This window comes from Phaethon aethereus, assembly GCF_964289735.1.
Source record: "Phaethon aethereus genome assembly, chromosome: 1".
Taxonomy (NCBI): domain Eukaryota; kingdom Metazoa; phylum Chordata; class Aves; order Phaethontiformes; family Phaethontidae; genus Phaethon; species Phaethon aethereus.
Genome location: NC_138575.1, coordinates 87,431,878 through 87,452,620, shown reverse-complemented (window position 1 = coordinate 87,452,620; position 20,743 = coordinate 87,431,878). Strand labels below are relative to the sequence as shown.

Here is a 20,743-nt window from a genome sequence, read left to right as displayed (position 1 = left end):
TCTGGAAGAAGACGACAATCTCCGCAGGCAGCCACCGCCTCACAACGGGCGGAAGAGGCCTCTACCGCCTGCGCCACCGGCGATCGGCGGGGAAGGGCACGCTCCGCTCCACGCCACTCCCGACTCCCGAGGCCGTAGAGGCCAGGCGGCGGCAGGCCACAGTCCAGCGCAAAGCGCTGTACGTTCTGCCGGTACCAAATCCCGCCACTCGCCTCTCGCTCCGCCGCGCACACGCTCGCCTTCCCTCCCGGCGGCCCCAACGAGTCAAGCCGCGAGACCCGCTTCCTCCAGTCACGTGGCCCAGGCGGGAGCTTGTGCCACATAGCCCCTCCCTTTCCGAAAGCTAAACAAAGCAAGCGTCAAGCCGTCACCGTTGTGCGCATGCGCAGCCCCGCCTTCCCAAAGGGCTCGCGGCACGGAAGAAGTTTCGCGTCTTTTCCTTCCCCGGCTCGGCCGCGGGGGGCGGGGCTTCTCCCGTGGCCTGTTAGCGCGTGCCGGCCCCGCCCCGGCCTGTCCGGGGCCCCGCGGTGCGCGGGCCGGCGGGGGGGCAGTGTGGAGGCGTACGGGCCAGCGTGCTGGCAGAGGGACTTGTAGTCTTGCACATCAGGGTAACGGGGAGGATTCTGCGTGCAGGTAGAATTAACAGCTACGCAGCTTTCCTTGCAGACATACCGGCTCTGGGAATTTTTATTTTCAGAGTTTTTTGTTACATATGTTTTGTTGACATACATTTCAGCTGAATTGAGCTGAAATCAAAAAACGGCTCAAATAACATTAAGTAATTGGAAGAAAAGGAGCGCACAGGGCATGCATGTGAAATACGAAGGGAAAAGCAAGTGCACATCCTTTTACCAGAAGCAAATTTACAGCTCCTGTCATGTAAAGCTTCTGATAGTTAGAATCATAGAATCATTTAGGTTGGAAAAGACCCTTGGGATCGTCAAGTCCAGCCGTAAACCTAACACGGCCAAGTCCACCACTAAACCATGTTTCTAGGCGCCACATCCATACGTCTTTTAAATAGTTCCAAGGATGGTGACTCCACCACTTCCCTGGGCAGCCTGTTCCAATGCTTGATAACCCTTTTGGTGAAGAAATTTTTCCTAATATCCAATGTAAACCTCCCCTGGCGCAACTTGAGGCCATTTTCTCTTGTCCTATTGCTTGCTACTTGGGAGAAGAGACCAACACCCACAGATAATCGGAACCTTTGAGTTTTGTCTGTGGGGTGGCAGAGATTCCCAGCAAGAACAGGAAGGTTTTGATGAGCTCTGGTGCTGTCTCCCAAGTCACCACGTTGTTCCTTGGTGCACAGGAGTTTCACATGCTAAAACTTAACACTCCGAATGCTTGAATAACCCTTACAGATGATGAAGACAAAACCCTAGTGATCATAGCTGGTGGCATTTTTTTGTCTTTGTTTTGGATGGTTTTTATGTGTGCTGGTCTCCTGAATTTCTTCCCAACTCCTGGCATTTTGGTGCACTCAGAAAGGTCCTGGGTTACCCAGCTTAGACCCTAAATTTCTATTCCTGTGTGGTTCACCTGCGCTGCTTTTTATTGTGGTGTGTTCTTTTGTCTTTGCGGCTACAGGAGGGACATGCAAGAAATGATTGAAGATGAAGAAAAAAATCACATTGCCTCAATCAGCAAATTTGTCTCTCATAATACTTTTATGCTAGAGGTATCATAGCTATTTCATCATTATTGATATTAAAGTGATTCAGCTGTAGATTCAGAAATCGAACTCCTTTTTCTAAGCCAAGATTATCAAATATCCATAATACAAGCAAAAGCATGCTTTGTGGAGTGTTTCTTTTGGGATGAAAAACTAATGATGCCACCGGCTATTTTTAGTGTAGTCCCATTTATTTATAAACAACATTAAAAGTCTCTTTTTTTTAAACTATAAAGAATCAAACAATAAGAAACATTTTATTTGGTTCTAGCCTATGGTTTGATGTTTCCTCATATGAATTAAACATGATGCTGTCATACTAGACAAAGCTGTGATGATTGCTGCTGTCCTTCATAGGAGATTCAGACCACCATATTCTTTTTTTTTTATTATATGGAGACTCACCAGACATGAATATCTCTTTTCATATTGCAGCCCACTTTAATGCTGCAGAGCCCATCAGTTTAACTCACCCGTTTTAAAAGCCCGCACAGCATCACTAATCAGTGAGTGCTAGAACCTGTCTCCAACCTAGAGCCATCTTGAAGACCATGTGTGGGTGTGGACTGCTATTTTCAGGTGCACTCTGCTGTAGCCATGGCCTCAGCAGACAGACTGGCCCTTTCCAGAGTCCAGAGAGAAGCCTCCATACACCACATTGTTACGGGGAACTGGAGGAGCGTTGACCTTTCTGTGCAAATGCCATGATGACAATAAAGTATCTCAAGTGGTCTGTTTGGGGCTGTAGTAGAGCAGAGAAATACACCCTCCTGTAGAGCTGCGAAGACTGGTAGTCCAGGCAGAGGGTATGTATATGTGTATGTATCCCACGGCCGGCCTCTCTTACAGGAGAAAAACTGTACTATCTCCCTCTTGTCCACCACCTGGAGGCTGTGTGGGATAAGAACCTTGTGAACAACAGAAGTAATTTCATGGTGCTGTGCTTGCCGTCAGCTTTTCAACTGCAAGTGACATGTATTGGGTGGTGCCAGCTTCCGGATGAAGACAGCCACCCTCCCCTCAGTCATCCTCCGGTGCAGCACAGCTGAAGACATGGAGCAAGTGCAGCAGAGGTGTAGCAACAAACAGCGTAGACCATAAATTTGTGTTGCTGCAAAGCAGCAGCTCGGAGAACTGCAGCCTCAGTCTCTCAGTAGGGATTTTAGGGTGGCTGATGATTGCACAGCTCTCAGTAATACTGCTGTTTGTAATGCACCAGCAGAATCTACTTAGTGCTGTTTCTGTTCCTCCCCTTTCTGAGGCAGCTTCCCCTGGCTGCATCCTACAGTCCTTCTTCAGAGGTCCTTTGGCAACCTTGTCTGTTTTCATGATTCACTCTCCTCCCCCATAAAGTTGTATCTCCAGTTTGAGAATTGTTGCTGTATATAACAAAACTTTCCTCACAATGCTTTTACATATCTGCCAAGACAAAGCATTGTGGTATTAGATTGATTTATATTTTGTGCAAAAAGATTCTAGTGAGATCGGAAGCTGTGTCTGTAGTTCAGTTCTGGTTCGAAGAATGGTGAGACAAACTTTTTTACAAAACAAAACTTTACAGTTTTGGGTGTGAAAAATCTCAGCTCTTTCCCTTTACCTCCAGGAGCACCCTGTATTGGGGTGAGGGTTTGGTTTTGCATTCATAGAAGGTGAAATTAATCATAATATGGAGGGCTGAAAAGCATCTTCAAAGACCTCATCATTGATGGCACTCTCATAAGCAGGTGGCGGAGTGAGTGGCTCCAGTGGCTCAGACCTGTCTTCAATACCTTTCACTTCATGGATGTCTGAAACAAACCGCTGCAGTCTTGGTGGCAGCACCAGCTGCAACTGCATCCTAGAGCCTGTGTGTGTCTCAGAGGTGCACCTTGTGTCTGATGCCACTGACACCCCCAGAGCCTCCACCATAATCTCTTCTTGGGCAGATGATTCAATAACTACATTGTAAGGAGGAGGCTCATTCAGTGGTGATGGCACTAAGCCTGGATTGGATGCAATCGTCCATATTGCTGGAACTGACATAGTCATCACCTCCTCATAGGTGGGCGCATCATAGGCCGCATTCACCCTATGCACAAAGAGAGGAATGGCAGTTACTCTCATTGTTTTACCGCTTAGTTTATGCTGAGGCAGGTGGTATATATGTAGTATAGGGACCGTATAATAGGGACTGAATAATGTAGTACAGGGACCATGCTCCGATCAATAGATGGGACTGAGATAGGATTTCTCATGTGCAATTATTGTGTGTGATATTCTGCCACTGGATCAACTCACTTGTGCAGCTAACAACTTAATGTCTTGCTTCCTAGTCTAGAGAATGGCTCATGTGACCGTTTTCCCAAACTCCCCAGAATAACTTAAAATCCTCACACTGGGTTTCAGTGTCCTAGGCTTAGCTTAATCATAGAATCGTAGATTATCTCAATTTGGAAGGAACACGTAAGAATGATGCCCCTCATTTAAAATCTCCTAGCAGTTAAAATGTATTACTAAGACTTACTAACTACTAATTATTTCTCAGAATAAAACAGGACTTTGCTTTTTTAATACATGAGCTCAATGTTCATCTATTTTTAAGAAGTGGAGAAAATTAGGTATTTTCATTAACAAGGACTAACTATTCTGTGTTAAAAAGTATGTCTGCAGAGAAAAATGTTAGTTTAGAAACATTTTCCTTTTAGGTCATATTTTTAAATAAATAGACATTAATTTTCTTCTAGTATGCCCCCAAGCTAGCAAAACCCAATATAGACTTCTTTTTATGTACTTTTTCTAAAAATAAACATGTCATAACATTTTTACCCTACCACACCACCCTGTATTTCAGAATGTCAAGTCATTTAAGGATGTGGATAATGATTATCTGCATTACACAGACAAGGAAGCAAAGATACAAGTAAAATTAAACTCTTCAGGTGCAGTAGGCAAATTGGGGTTAAATTAGGTGATGCTGGAAACCTGCAAAGATACATGAAGCCAAAAAGGTGTGGGAGTATTCGGAGCCTCTCAAAATCAGGGCTTATTAGTGTCAAGTTGGATTTTTAAGACTGGAAACATACACAGTTACAGGTTCCTTTTTAGAAGTTTGCCTAGGAACAGTTGCTCTGGAGATAAGGTTTATAGAGCTAAACCCAGCTAAGATTCAGTATCGCTTCAGCATTTTTTCTTTTTCCTTGTCTGACTCATTGTTTGGCAAGACTCAATTACTCAAAGTAAAATAAAACTGGGCCGCGATCTGTTTAACCTTGGAAATTGTTAGTGGATCACTTCCTTGAGGGAGGAAAATATATATTGGACAAGATACAGGACATGCATTGCACAGACATTTGCAACCTCCACCTGAAGAATGAAGGAAAACAACCTAAAAAGAACTTTCGTCTTCTGGAATGGAGTCTGTGTTTGGTATCCTAGGAGAAGGGCAGCAAAACAACATGTAAAATGGCCATATCTGAGGAGGGTTAAAGTAAGAGAAATAACCAGGTTGCTGCTTACCCTGCTTGGCTTTGTCTGCTTGTATGTGTCTCATTTGTGTCATGTCGGTGCTGATTCCTCAGGTAACAGTCAACAAACACAGTCAGCAAATAACCGACCAGGCACACTCCCCCTAACCCTAGGAAGAAATAGCCTACTGGATTGATGTTAGATGAAATGGCCAGCATGGTGACCCCAATGAGAAGAGCAGCAGTGAAAAGAAGCAACAAGGCTTGGCGGATGTTCTTCCAGTGCGTCTCTAACCACATGGTAGTATGGATGGTGGTAGCAGACAGTTGAGAAGAGATGAGCAGTTAAGGGAACAGACATCTGTGGAAGATGGAATAGTTTATTCAGCATGAAACATAAGCATACAAACACATTATCAGTGTCGTGATCAGAATAAGAATATACATACATGCCATACAAGTACCTGCCATCATGAGAACATGCAGCTATGCACATACGTAATAAATCTGGGAAATCTGTGCATAAATTCATGCCAATGTAAATGTACTAAAATTTCCTATGTGAATGGATATTGAATAATGGGAATGCTTGGACACACAGTTGCAAGACATAAAATGCATAAATAGACCATCAGCACTTATTGCCAGACTTACCTAAAAAAGTCTAACATCTTAATAGAACTTAGAGCAGTCTAGGATGCAGATTTGAGGTTACTAAGAAAGTGAAACAAATAAAAACTTTAAAGGTTAATTCTAGGACATTTGTACATTGCATAATGAAGGTTCAGATACTAGTTCAGATCCTGGAAGAAGCTACTTGCCTTATTAATGGGGCTGTCTGCCCCAGTAAAATGAGTGTCTAACTTCAGTGTAGCATTAGAGCAATAACACTACTTTAGGATCTAGATACAGCAGGGGTATGTCTGTTTTTGCAAGAGGTAGGCATGCATTTGAGTATTTGCGTATATCCTCAATTCTCTTTCTGTTGATGTGCTTTCTTGCACCATTCTCAAACACCAGAGCACCTCCTGTCCCCCATTCCAAACCCCATCTCTGTGAAAGAGACAGCAGTTGTCACTGTGTGCAGTCAATATGGAATGAATATCAGGGATCTGTGGTATTCAAGAACACTGTAATTAAGGAGTCATCTTGCATGTGTTCTACTAACCTACATATATTGCACTGTTTTGATGAAGACCCCTTTGAAGGAAAAGAGCATGATACAATGGACTTATTTTTTATGAATATGCATCTCCAAACAAATATACAGTTTTATATAGTTCCATGTTACATTGTGTGCTTTCGCACACTAAATGTGTTCCCTTGTTACAGCAAAAATAGATAAATGTATATATACAAATGCCAGAAAAAGAAACACATTCTTTCTGAATTGATTACCTTCTTGTTATCTTTTCTGCTCTCAGCTTTCAGTGTATACTTACCAGAGAGAGGTTTCGGTAGGTAGCAACAGTCATGTTTTAACTGCTTTCTTCATCACAAGGAAAAATGTGCAAGCTCTTTTGTCCCTGCTCCTTCCCCTTCTGACCTGAGAATGGGAGACCAGTAAAAGCTCTCCTCTCCTTTTGATTTTTCTTGTAGAGAGACAATGAAGATTTCTTTTGAAGCTAAAAGCTGGTAACTAGTGAATATGGGAAGATACCAAACGATGGGAAGATCCTGTTGTACAAGTTTTGCATGGGAAACTAGAACCTCGTTTTTCCAGGTTCTGAATCCAAAGCAATTTCTAGACGGTCACATACCTTCTGCTCTTTTGCAGCTCTTCTAGGTCTGTCCCACAAAAGCAGGAAACTCATTAGGAAAGAGGGCGGAGTGAGCAGTGGGGGAGTGCTTACCTGTGTCAGATCTGTTTGGTCTGCCTTACCTTAATGAGAGAAACACTGCCCTGAAAGTTACGTTCTCCCCATGGCGTAGCAGAGGAGTCTTGATCTCTGCCTCACAAAGCAGGAAGGACTGCCAGCCCAGCCCATATCACATGGCCACCACATAAATCTATTTATGAGTTCTGCAAAATGTAAATCCATACATTTTCCTATCCTGATTGGGTGCTGTTTGTCAGATGTTGTTTTATGCCCACTTTGATTTTACAAACAAAAGGAAAAAGGAAGGCAATGGGTTATTATTTCAGTGAGATGGGTTAAAATCCATCTTACTCCCTGATGTTTCTGGGAATGAGCGGTACTGATAAGCAACAGAACAGGTACTGAATTACTTCTTAAAGTCTGTTATCATCTGAACCTTTAGCATGTATTTGAAAATCATTGGAAGTTCTCAAATACTAGAGCTTGAATTACCTCAAAGAGCCATCTGCCACTCATGCTTGTCTGTAATAGGAAGATATCCTACTGCTCAATGTTTATTAATAGTATTCAGGTTGGAAGATTGGGCCAACAAGAATTGCATGAGATTTAACAAAGATAAATGGATGGAATAATCTCAAGCAGCAGTACAGGCTGGGGTCTGACTGACTGGGATGCAGCTCTGCTGAAATAGATCTGGTGGTCATGATGAAGGGCAGCAGGAGTCAGCAGTGTGCCCTTGAAGCAATGAAGGCAAACTGTGTCCTGGGCTGCATCAAGTGTAGTCAACAGATCAAAGGGTGTGATTATTCCACTCTACTCAGCACTTTTTAGGACACACTTGGAATACTGTGTACATTTTTCGTCCCCCGAGTTCAAGAGAGAAATTGAAAAATTAGATACGGTCTGGTGAGTTGCCGCCAAGGTGATTTGAGGGTTGGAGAACTTTGACAACTTAAGGAACTGGGTTTGTACAGCCTAGAGAAGGCTTGGGCAGATGCTGAGTGTCTACTCACAGTTTTCCAAAGCCTAGTAGGTAGTTACAGAGGATGGAGGTATTCTTCATGAGGGTACATGGTGACAGGACAAGAGGCAATAGGAGAGAGAGTCAGTGCCTCTGGACACAAGAAAAAAAGTCTTCCATGTGAAAACAGTGAAACATTGCAATACTTGCCCAGGGAAGTGGAGGAACCATCTTGGCTGGAAATATTAAAGACTCAGCTGAGTCTAAATCCCTGCTTTCAGTAGGAGATTGGACCAGGTGATCTCCCCTACGAGCCTAGACCTGACAATGTTTCTATGTTTCTATGTTTCTCATATTTTTCCCTTATACCTGCCTTTTTGGCTGCTGACAGATAAAGGACTTCCAGCTCTGGTTGTTACCCATTCTTTGCTTTCAAGAGAATTCATTTGAAGGTGACAGACTTAACACCCATGTAAAGAGCAGGAAGTCAGGCATCTGGTGTGTAGTGTGTCATTTTGCAAGACTATAATTTAAATGGGAAAACTGATTAGTTTCTTACAGCTCTCTTCATTTTGCAATTGCCTAGTGTTGAGAACACTGTAAGTGCTAAGGAAGATTTGACAAAACTTTTTTCACAGCCTCTCTGCATGGAAAGTATGACTGACTCATGGTGGAATCTGGATGCCTTGGTACTTCCTTCCAACCAGGGTCGCTGGTAGTTGGTAGAACCGTTCCTTAAAGATAAAAGATTTATATCCGACTGGATTCAGGAGGGAGTTAAAATATACTACAGACCTTGGCTAAGTGTTCTGTTTACTGAGCTATTGTAATAAAAGAGCATCACTACTGTAAGAATTATTTTCAAAGAAGATGGTTCTATATTTTGAAGTAGCGAGTGAAAGTGTGGTTTGACAAGGCAGCTAAACAAACCTAATAGATAATTGCTGTGGAGTATGGTAGCCCTTCCCCCTTCCTGTATCTTCTCCATCTCCCAGCTGTCAAAGCCTGTCCTCCTTGCAGTGATTCTAGTGCTTGGCTGATCTCTTGCTGAGCCACCTCAGCTGTCTTGGCTAGTGGGAAAGTATTTAAATTTTTCCAGAGTAAATTTAGTGGGCTGAATGTAGTCACCAAGTATCCTCTAACCACTAGATCCCCATTCAGGGGAAGCAATGGGAATGCATAGATTGAGTGGTGGAGGGGAAGGGAGGAAGAGTGGGAATGACTTCCACGGTTGCAGTGAGCGCTGTTTAATCAGCTCAGCCCAAACCATTGGAGCAGAAGGAAGTTCTTCCTGATTGGACTAAGTAGGCCCTGCAGAAAGGTGTAGACTCTACCCAAAGGTGACCCATCTTGTCCTCAGCAAATCATATTAATTATATCAGGGATTTCCAGCTCAGCCTGATGACTTTAGGCAACTCCCAGCTCTGGTAAGTACACTGACTGTTGTCGAATCCTCTCAACAATATGACTATTGTTGAATCCCCCTTGTAAGTACCTACAGAAGGTTCTTATCCTATCCTTACCTAGAAGGTTCTTATCATATCTTAGGCTATGTAGAGGGAGCTGAGGCACTTTGCTTGTCTGCACATTCTGCTGTGGGGAGTAGGCACATAAAAACTGCTTTGGGGATAGATCTTTTTGCTAAATTATGAAAAAGTCAGAAAGGTGAAAAAAATCTTCATTATTTGGTGGAAAACTACCTCTGTGATGGGAAAGGCTGTATTTGATTTGTGGATAGATAGAAAGATAGAAGTTTTGCTGAAAATTTGTGTAGTAGTTTTGATTGGTGCACCATTTTTAAAAATATTTATAGAAATAGTTATGAAATGTCAGGATGAAAAAAGCTAAAAATGGTAGATAACTCTGCTGCATTCATTGTTGCTTGTATTACTTCAGTTTATTTCAGTTGAAGTTCAAAGTTAAGTAACTGCTGTATATTTTACCCATGGAGTTGCATGTGTGACGGGGCCAAATCTGTAGCAAGGATTTTTATGCATTTACAAGGATGATACTTTGCCATGCAGCTATGAATGCATTAGTTGAACATGTTTATGAATGTGATATTGACTGCTTTGTGGATTAGGTACAAAGCAGGATGAACTTCGATGAACTAACCTTTGCAATATGACTTCTAGCAACACAGTGCTTCTATGTAGAGGCCTTTTGGCATTCCTGAAGGACTTCTAAAATTTTTTATCTGTCTGCCATTTTCATTGTTTCCATAGTCTGGTTCAGACTGTCATTGGTTACAGTATGTGGGGATCCACAACAAAAATTGATCACATAGCTGTATCAAGAAGTTTTTGATAATGACAAGATTCAGAAAATGCAGAGGGGCTTGCGAAAGGCCTGAGAGGTATCACTCTGCAGTGTTTGTAAAGCAAGGGGTGGAAGTCAAGGAGAGTAAAGAAGGACATTGATACTGCCATCCTATATTGTCTCCCTTTCATGTGAAAGCTTTCTGTTCTGGAGCGTGTCCAGAGAAGGGCAACGAAGCTGGTGAGGGGTATGGAGCACAAGTCTTATGAGGAGTGGCTGAGGGAACTGGGGTTGTTTAGTCTGGAGAAGAGGAGGCTGAGAGGAGACCTTATCGCTCTCTACAACTACCTGAAAGGGGGTTGTGGCGACGAGGGTGTTGGTCTCTTCTCCCAAGTAACTAGTGATAGGACAAGAGGAAATGGCCTCAAGTTGTGCCAGGGGAGGTTTAGATTGGATATTAGGAAAAATTTCTTCACTGAGAGAGTGGTCAAACATTGGAACAGGCTGCCCAGGGAGGTGGTGGAGTCGCCATCTCTGGAAGTGTTCAAAAAACATGTGGATGTGGCGCTTCAGGACATGGTTTAGGGGACATGGTGGCCCTGGATTAATGGTTGGACTTGATGATCTTAAAGGTCCTTTCCAACCTAGTGATTCTGTGATTCTGTGATTCTGTGTTCTCTGTTGTTCAGTCATGCTGTGGGGACCAGACTTCATTTAACAGCAAATTTCTTTAGTTGAGACCACAGATTTCCTTTTTTTCATTCTTCCTTATTTTCTTACATTATCTCATTGTTAATCTTCGTTCTTCATTCGGTCTCTAGGAAGTATTTCACCTTTCCCCTGTTTCATCTTGCTATCTACTCTTACCTCCTGCCCAGATTGCCACTAATTAACTTAGCAGCTACAGTAAGCTCGCTTATCAGCTTGGTATGCAGAGAAGCTTGCTTTATTCCCAAGGGCTTGTGACGTACATACCACTGCACAATTAATCTCTCTGTAATCACTAAGTCTATTCTTCCCCATAACCTTGTCCTGAAGCAATTTCTGAGAGCCTGAGCAAGTGCTAGGGACAAAACGCTACTGAACCACCTTTTCCTGTCTTGTCTACCTCTCCTTTTGTCTCCCAGGTTCTGCTTAGTTCCCTTTGTGAAACATGACTTTGATTTTTCTGTTCAGGAGCATGACAACATTGTATCTACAGAGGTCATGGAGCAGCCATGACCTATGGTTGATATGTTTCTGGTCAGTATAATGTCTTGAACAGGAGAAAGAAAACCCCAAGATCTTGCCTATGCTTGGATGTTCAACTTTGAGAAATCCAATTGTGCTTGATCTGCTGTAGCTGAATGTTCATACATTTCTTGGGACCTGGCAATCTCTTCTTGTCTTCCAGCTTATTCCAGTTCTTACAGGACAATGGTTGAAAGTTACCATATGTATAGTTGCCATATGGTGTTTTTTTGGTATGGCTGTCTTCTAACTGCAGTGGCTTTCCTCTATAGATCAGTGTTAAGATGTGGTCATAGAAGGACTGATATTACAAGGAGAGCTTCTACTGCTGCTACTAGTTCCTCACCTGTCTCAGGGATACCTGAAAAGCATAAATCTACAGAGATTGAGTCAAAGACACTTGTTATGTTGTGCAGAACTAATGGATTTCTATCTTCTGGCAGTGAGGAGTTACATTTAAGGTGAGAAGTGTTTCCAGGGCTGCCTGCACATGTAAAGTTCCTAAGTATTTAAAATTAACAAAGCAGTGCTCCTTTTCTGCCATGAGAATGACAGAAATGTAACACGCGTTTACTAAGACTATGATATATGAGGTTTTTTATCTCCTCTTACAGCCTTTCAAATTCACATGTGTCACTTTTCAGTTTTTCTGTCGAAAAAAGAAAGCAAAGGCTAGAAAATTCCTAATCTTTGTATTCTGAATTCTCCCTAGGGCAGGAGCTTTAAAACTGTGAGATTTCATTAGCATTGGTAAAACTTTCTGCAGCTGGTTTAGTTTAATGACAAAGGCCAATCTGGTCTATATTATTTATGTTTTGTTGGAGGACTTTCTATACTTGTGTAGAATTTCTGCACATTGCAGTACTTCTACTGATGAAAAATCTGATGTTGCTCTATATAGGATGTAAATTGGCAGCATGCATTCTTTTGAAGGAATTCACCTTGGTGACTTCAATGCTACTAAATGGAATATTAGAGTGACTTCTCCTTTTGTGCTAATATAATGCTCCTAACGTGGATCAGACAGAGGAAGAGAGAACTTCACTGTGACTAAAGGTGAAGAAGAAGGAGGGCAGTTAAGAGCCTACTGCGAGAATATGGTGAAAAAATCAAGTGGAATACCCAGTGTGGAAAGAGCAAGTGAGCAGAAAGAAATAGTTTCAAGAGAAAATTAAGGAATCAATTGAGAAGTTAAAAGAACACAGGAGGATCTTTTGCTGTCATTCTAGACTGTACTAGGTGTCTCTGGAAATAAGAGGAAGTAAGACCTGTATATGCTAAGCTGCTTTATTATAGAACAATGTTTGCATTCCTTTTCTCCAGTTGTAATTTCACCGCTCCAAAATTGGACAGTTTTCAGCCAAAGGACATGAGATGCAGTGAGAAAAGTTAACATGAAATTGCCATAGAGTTCCTGTTCCCTATCTTCCTCCCTGGTCCTAGCCACATATTCTTGCTGCTGATGTTGCCAAACGTGTTACGCACTGGAGCCCTCCCTGTCATGTTCTGAATTGCTAACAAAGCATAAAACTAACAAACTAAAAAGGAAAAAAAGTGCTATTTTCTGTTGGGTTAGTAAACTAACAGTCATGAAAACATGCAGGAAGTGCCAGGATGGCCATGAGAGAGGAGAAAGGATTCATGAGCTATTTCTGTGTTGAAGAACAGGGGATGCCCTTTTCCTTTCAACAGCATTAGATGGTTCTGCTAGGGAACCACACCTGAAATATTTGGCAATTATCACCCATCATTAACATATAGCCTCCTTGGGTTTGAATTCAGTGACTGTGCAACTCACTGTAATACTAAATAACTGTGGACCGAAAAGTAATAGGCTTGCAAGGAGGAGAAAGAGATTGAAATTACTGTCACAGAATGTAGGTTCTTGAGCAGGAATTGGACATTGTTCGCTGTCACTGGTGGGACCCACAGTGTCTCTCATTGAGGCGCTTTTACATTCCTATTGTATAATGTTGCACTTTTTTCGAATTCTTTCAGTAAATAGTGGGGTGGGAGAATGGGGGAGGTGTTGCCAAAGAGCATTTCTAATGGACACTGCCAGCTTAGCAAGAGCACGTCATAATGTATTTCTGGCATGTGCCATGATCATGCCCTGTAGTATTGAAGTTTGTGTGGCATCTGAATTATTATCCTGGTACATTCTAGCGTGGCATTGTGAAGATGTTTTGGATCTTTTTTCCTCTGGAGTCAACTACTCTTTCCAAGGTCAGCCATCAGCTGCAGGAACGGTCTCATAAAGAGTACAGTGCCACATCACTGCCAGACCAGGCTGCTGTTTGTAAATCAGTGCTGTGAAAGCAATACACCACTTTTGATTTCTCCTGAGGCAGAAGCGGTAGTGATACTGCAACTCCAACTGTTTGTAAAGGCGAAGTCTGTTTTATTAAGGCTTTTGTTGCTGAGAGAGAGCTTTCTTATTCATTGTAGGTGACAAAAAAACAGGACATGCCATATGTGGAATTAAGTGTATATCTTGTTGAACTGATGGTTTTGTCAGAATTTATTAATAGTGATAATTGTCTGCTTGTTCCACATCATGTCTGTTCTCATGAGGAGAGTGATGACTGGTTGCTCTCTTCCGTGAATATGGGAATATTGCGGGTGAAGGGAGGATTTCAGGATAGAGTGGTCATAGTCCATGGATGTCTGTATTGGACTGAAGTAATATTTGCGTCCGAAGACTCTGTTTCTTGAGAAAAGTTGTCAAGTCTGCTGGCTGCTGGCAACCTGTGACTCATAAGACTGTTCTTTGAAATCCCTTGCAGATGAAAGATGTCAGAGGGATTCAAGAGGCAGTGTTAATTATTTGAAAAGCTCTCATGACACTTGGTGCATTGGAGATCATAGTTTTGGCTGAAGAGACTTCTTTGAATATATTGGAACTACTAATGAGATATATATTCTCGTCCACTGCCTCCTCTAGTTCTTCCCTGCATCCTCACTTTTTTTTTCTCACTTGATTAAAAAAAGGGATAATAGTCTTTTGTCAGGATCACTGTTATATCACCCTTTACTTCTTGAAAGTACTTACACACTTGAAAGTGTGGCAGTGTGTGACACCTAGATCTCTCAACAGTTTCTGGTCTATACCTGGTTATACCCATACGTCTGGAAATAACCATTGATATTGACAAAGTCTCCAAGGTTCCATTGATATTAGTAAAGTTTCCAAGTCTTTGATACATGGTGGTGCTACTTTTACCCTGATTCTCCTGCTTATCAAGCTACTCAGAAAAAGCTTTGACTATTATCAAGACTTCCTGAATTTCTGCTTCAGCCACTGCTATGGGATGTACATTTGGCCATCTGAAGACAAAATAAAGGGCCTTCATGATGAGAGCTGACTCCTGTGCTTACTTGGCAATATCACGTTCACCTGCTGTTCTTGAAATTATATTTGCAAAGTTGGGGTAGGGCAGAATGAGGAAGGTGGGGAGGTGAAGAAGAATTGTCACCTTTAGGTGATTTGTTCAGTTTCCTATGAGCACTGTAAAGGCCAAATGATGCACTGATCTTTATTTATGCAAAATCCCCAACAAATGTTTGCTTATATTGAGTACTACAGCTTTCTGCATCTCTTGCTTCTGCATGCTTCTTTCCCCTTGCAACCCTACCCTGAAGTGTCCTTGCATGGCAGCCCAGTTACAGTGAACTTCAAGCCTGTCTCACAATTTCTGAAATTCCAAATTCCACGTGCCACTGGCAACATGAGTTTCTACCAGATCAACACACTTCACCATGGGACTGGACAAGGCAGAAATATGTTCTTTTCAACACAAACTAGGTATGGCTTATTTAATGTAACTAAGACCAAAATATGAGTCATTAAAATGCTTCTAGAGATTTTTTCAGAGATGATTTTTTTATGCTCCTATTTTATATTTTGTTAATTTGCAGGCTGAATGTTTTTCTTATAGGTTGTGTTGAAACTGGTAGGTCGAACAAGAAGTGTAGAATCTGACTGTAAACAAAACAGAGACAAAAGCAAGGCTTCTTGTGAATTTTGGCTCTCTCAGTGGAGAAGTTTTGGCTAGAAATTGCCATAGTAAGAGGTTTTTGTGGTAGGTCGATAAGAGACAACTGAAGAACATACAGAAAAAGGTGAAAAATTGAGCCCTCATTGAGAGGGCTTTAAACTAGATTTGGAGGGGGGAGGGGATAAAACCGGGCTCACTAGAGTTGAACCTAGGGGTAGGTTCAACGTGCCAGAGTTGAAATCGATAGCCCAGCTCAGGTGCATCTACACCAATGCACTCAGCATGGGCACCAAACAGGAGGAGCTAGAAGCCATTGTGCAGCGCGACAGCTATGATGTAGTTACCATCACAGAAACATGGTGGGATGCTTCTCATGACTGGAGTGCTGCAATGGATGGCTATAAGCTCTTCCGAAGGGATAGGCAGGGAAGGAGAGGTGGTGGAGTGGCTCTGTATGTTAGGGAGTGTTTTGATTGCATAGAAATCGAAGATTGTGAAGACCAAGTAGAGTGCTTGTGGGTAAGGATGAGGGGGAAGGCCAATGAGGCAGATATCCTGCTGGGAGTCTGTTACAGACCACCCAACCAGGATGAAGAGACAGATGAGACATTCTATAAGCGACTGGCAGAGGTCTCGCATTCGCTGACCCTTGTTCTTGTGGGGGACTTCAGTCTACCAGACATCTGCTGGAAGTATAACACGGCAGAGAGGAAACAATCTGGGAGGTTCCTGGAGTCTGTGGAGGATAACTTCCTGACACAGCTGGTGAGTGAGCCCACCAGGGGAGGTGCCTTGCTGGACCTGCTGTTTACAAATAGAGAAGGACTGGTGAGAGATGTGGTGGTCGGAGGCCGTCTTGGGCTTAGCGACCACGACATGATAGAATTCTCAGTTGTGAGTGAAGTAAGGAGAGGGGTCAGCAAAACTGCTATCATGGACTTCCGGAGGGCAGACTTTGGCCTGTTCAGGTCACTGATTGAGAGAGTCCCCTGGGAGACAGCCCTGAAGGACAAAGGGGTCCAGGAAGGCTGGACAGTTTTCAAGAAGGAAATCTTAAAGGCGCAGGAGCAGGCGGTCCCCATGTGCCGTAAGAAGAGCTGGCGGGGAAGGCGACCAGCCTGGCTGAACAGGGAGCTTTTGCTGGGACTCAGGGACAAGAGGAGAGTTTACCACCTCTGGAAGAAGGGGCAGGCAACTCACGAAGATTACAAGGATCTCGTTAGGTCAAGCAGGGACAAAATTAGAAAGGCAAAAGCCCAGCTAGAGCTCAGTCTGGCCACAGTCGTAAAGGATAATAAAAAATGTTTTTACAAATATATTAACAACAAAAAGAGAGCCAAGGAGAATCTCCATCCCCTACTGGATATAGCGGGGAACGTTGTCTCCAAGGACAAGGACAAGGCTGAGGTACTTAATGCCTTCTTTGCCTCAGTCTTTAATAGCCAGTCCAGGTATCCACAGGGTATTCAGCCCCCTGAGCTGGAAGATGAGGATGGAGAGCACAATGTACTCCTCATGATCCAGGAGGAAGCAGTCAATGACATGCTAAACCACCTGGACACCCACAAGTCTATGAGGCCTGATGGGATCCACCTGAGAGTACTGAGAGAGCTGGTGGAGGAGCTTGCCAAGCCACTCTCCATCATTTATCAGCAGTCCTGGTTAACAGGGGAGGTCCCAGAAGACCGGAGGCTTGCCAATGTGACGCCCGTCTACAAGAAAGACCGGAAGGAGGATCCTGGGAACTACAGGCCTGCCAGCCTGACCTCTGTACCGGGGAAGATTATGGAGCGGTTGGTCTTGAGAGTGCTCACAGGGCACCTGCAGGAGAACCAAGGGATCAGGCCCAGCCAGCATGGGTTCATGAAAGGGAGGTCCTGCTTGACCAACCTGATCTCCTTCTATGACCAGGTGACCTGCCTAGTGGATGAGGGAAAGACTGTGGACGTTGTCTACCTGGACTTTAGTAAAGCCTTTGACAGTGTCTCCCACAGCATTCTCCTGGAGAAACTGGCGGCTCATGGCTTAGACAGGTTTACTCTTCGCTGGGTGAGGAACTGGCTGGATGGCCGAGCCCAGAGAGTTGTGGTGAACGGCGTTAAATCCGGCTGGCGGATGGTCACAAGCGGTGTTCCCCAGGGCTCGGTTCTGGGGCCGGTCTTGTTCAATATCTTTATTGATGATCTGGATGAGGGAATTGAGTGCTCCCTCAGTAAATTTGCAGATGACACCAAGCTGGGTGGGAGTGTTGATCTGCTGGAGGGTAGGAGGGCTCTGCAGAGGGATCTGGACAGGCTGGATCGATGGGCAGAGGCCAACTGTATGAGGTTTAATAAGGCCAAGTGCAGGGTCCTGCACTTTGGCCATAACAACCCCATGCAACACTACAGGCTTGGGGAAGGGTGGCTAGAGAGCAGCCCGGCGGTAAGGGACCTGGGGTGCTGGTTGACAGCGGGCTGAACATGAGCCAGCAGTGAGCCCAGGTGGCCAAGAAGGCCAACAGCATCCTGGCCTGTATCAGGAATAGTGTGGCCAGCAGGAGTAGGGAAGTGATTGTGCCCCTGTACTCGGCACTGGTGAGGCCGCAGCTTGAATACTGTGTTCAGTTTTGGGCCCCTCACTACAAGAAGGATGTTGAGGTGCTGGAGCGTGTCCAGAGAAGGGCAACGAAGCTAGTGAGGGGTCTCGAGCACAAGTCTTATGAAGAGCGGCTGAGGGAACTGGGGTTGTTTAGTCTGGAGAAGAGGAGGCTGAGAGGAGACCTTATCACTCTCTACAACTACCTGAAAAGGGGCTGTGGCGACGAGGGTTTTGGTCTCTTCTCCCAAGTAACTAGTGATAGGACAAGAGGAAATGGCCTCAAGTTGTGCCAGGGGAGGTTTAGATTGGATATTAGGAAAAATTTCTTCACTGAGAGAGTGGTCAGGCATTGGAACAGGCTGCCCAGGGAGGTGGTGGAGTCGCCGTCTCTGGAAGTGTTCAAAAAACATGTGGATGTGGCGCTTCAGGACATGGTTTAGGGGACATGGTAGTGCTGGATTAATGGTTGGACTTGATGATCTTGAAGGTCCTTTCCAACCTAGTGATTCTGTGATTCTGTGAAAATAAAACCTGATATTCTCCAAGTCAACACTGGATGTATGCCTTTGGATGAGTCAAGGGAAAAAAATATTACTGTTTTGGGGTGATAGATGAAATATTGGTATTATAAACAAAGAGGCTGTGGTTAGCTGACTTCCCACATTTGACATGCCTATGTAAAACTCTTCAGGATGAGAGAGTAATTGGTTGTTGTTGCGGTTCCTAAAGTCTCTGGTTTAGCTGTTGACCCTTTTGAGTTCTCTTCATAGCATTCACACCAAGCCAGCTGGGGTTTGGGTGCTAACACAGTATAAATATTTACTGCCTAACAAATCTAACTTTCCTCATTTTGGTAGAGACCCACTATTGATTATAGTTCTACCTTTCATTGAACAAATATATTTACATCAGTTATATCAGTATATTTATCAGTTCTTTATATTCTTTGAGAAGGCAATAAACATCTTGCCCTCCTTTAATTACATTTTCATTTGTGGAGCTCTGCTTGCTGTTAGAAGATTGCTGGATTCTCCCTGTTGTCAGTTTTATGTGTCACCAAAGCACTGCTGGCATTCTTTATTTCAGGTCTACAATTTACAGCACTTTAGAAATTGCTGGCTGTTTCCTATTGCAGCCAAGTGGTCACTTACTGTCTAAGAATGGCTAGGTGCTTTTTATCCCATGCTGCTTTCACTGCAATCTACTAGGATTTTTTTGTTGTAGCAGTTCAGCTCACTGCATTCTAGGAATTTTAGCAGATTCTTACTATCCATAGTGCTCTATGCAGGCTGATTTTCCAGTGGTGCTCAGTTGTTTGTCCTCTTAGTGCTACCCAGGCCAGTGAGGTGCTTAACAAAATGGTTGACAGAATAATTTTTCCTTAGTTGTTCTGTCATTTAAGTTTGATATGGAAACACTATTTTGTGAGACAGTACTCCAAAAGGTTTAGGGAGGACGTCTCTGTAACAATTAAACTTTAAGCCATAGATTCAGTTTTTACTGACAGAATATATTATGTATTTTGTAAATGTATGTACACCTATACTCTACAGCCCACACATGCCAACTGGAACTGTGTCCTATTGTGATATGCATTGTACAAACACAGTAGGATATGTATTTAGCCATTCATGGAAGCAAAATGTCCCCCACATTCTTCATTAATAGATTTTCTGGGTATTTAGAATTAGTGTATGGTTCCTAAGTGGTAGACATTTTCTTACTGAATATCATGAAGTGATTCTTTTTAAGATGTTATATATGCTAAGTATTTGTCAAAGCAAGTATCAGCTGTTTTCTGCAGTCATACATACTTAAACTACTCGATCCTCCTTATTCTTATGTGTCCTTATTGGTTAACAAAAAAATGATCCATTATTTTGTCTCCTAATGCTCTGCATAAACCATCTTTGCCACTTTCCTGGTGGCCTAGCATTGTGGAATAATTGGTAGCTGCTTTTTGACTAAATTCTCTTGAGGAAATAATTGTGAACAGTCTGTATATTGTTTGTTTACTGTCCTGATTCAAGTAATTAAAAATGTCCTCCCCTTCCTATGATTAAAGAAAGACACTGTATTTCATGCTTTTCTTCTATTGAGGAGTAATAGCAAGGAAGGGGGAAGCAAGGAGACTGTTCTTCTAACTGAGGAACTGGCCTCCGATTCAGGTAATCTCAGTTCAATTTCCATTTGCTACAAACCTTTCGGCTGTGACTTTAAGCAAATCGTTTAGTTCATAGCAGGTCTCTTGGAGAAGGAATCTTTTTTAGAATGGGGACTCACTCTTATTTTTTGCCTTGCAAATAGAGCCGAGATCTTGCTGAGCTATCTTGCAGCCTCCTCCAATAAAAAAAACAATAGAAATGTTTCTCTGAGATACGTAATTTCACAACATTTCAGGTGTTGATGAAGTCTAAGAAATTAGCAGCACGAACTCACTGCCCCATGTGTTTATAAGTGAACTTTCCTACCTCGAGGTATATGGCCTGTTGGGTTTCCCTAACATTTTTAGGGCACAGTAGTTGGCGAATGCTCCCCTGCTCCCCGCCCGCGCCGCAGTGGATCGTGCAGTCCACACTAACAAGCGGCTGCTCCCGCTCTTAAAGGGACCGCGGCATCTTTCTCATTTCCCGGGAATCCACCAGAAGGAGAGACTCGTGCCGGAGGCGGCGGCTCTGGGCTGATAGCGTCCTACCGCCAGGGATTCGCCAGCTTGAGGTTGCTTGGCAGGGGCCGCTCCCTGCCACCCTTTGTAACTGCAGGGTGCTTTAACT

At 43.4% G+C, this 20,743-nt stretch overlaps 1 protein-coding gene across 1 annotated transcript; it reads right to left on the bottom strand.

The window, feature by feature from the left end:
- Window positions 1-3,337: 3,337 nt before the first annotated feature.
- On the bottom strand, window positions 3,338-5,421 carry TMEM139 (transmembrane protein 139; the record flags this gene model as incomplete). The annotated part of the gene is made up of 2 exons (XM_081996898.1): window positions 3,338-3,746; window positions 5,174-5,421. The coding sequence occupies 2 exons, from the start codon at window positions 5,419-5,421 to the stop codon at window positions 3,338-3,340; spliced, it is 657 nt and encodes a 218-aa protein (XP_081853024.1).
- Between the last annotated feature and the right edge of the window lie 15,322 nt (window positions 5,422-20,743).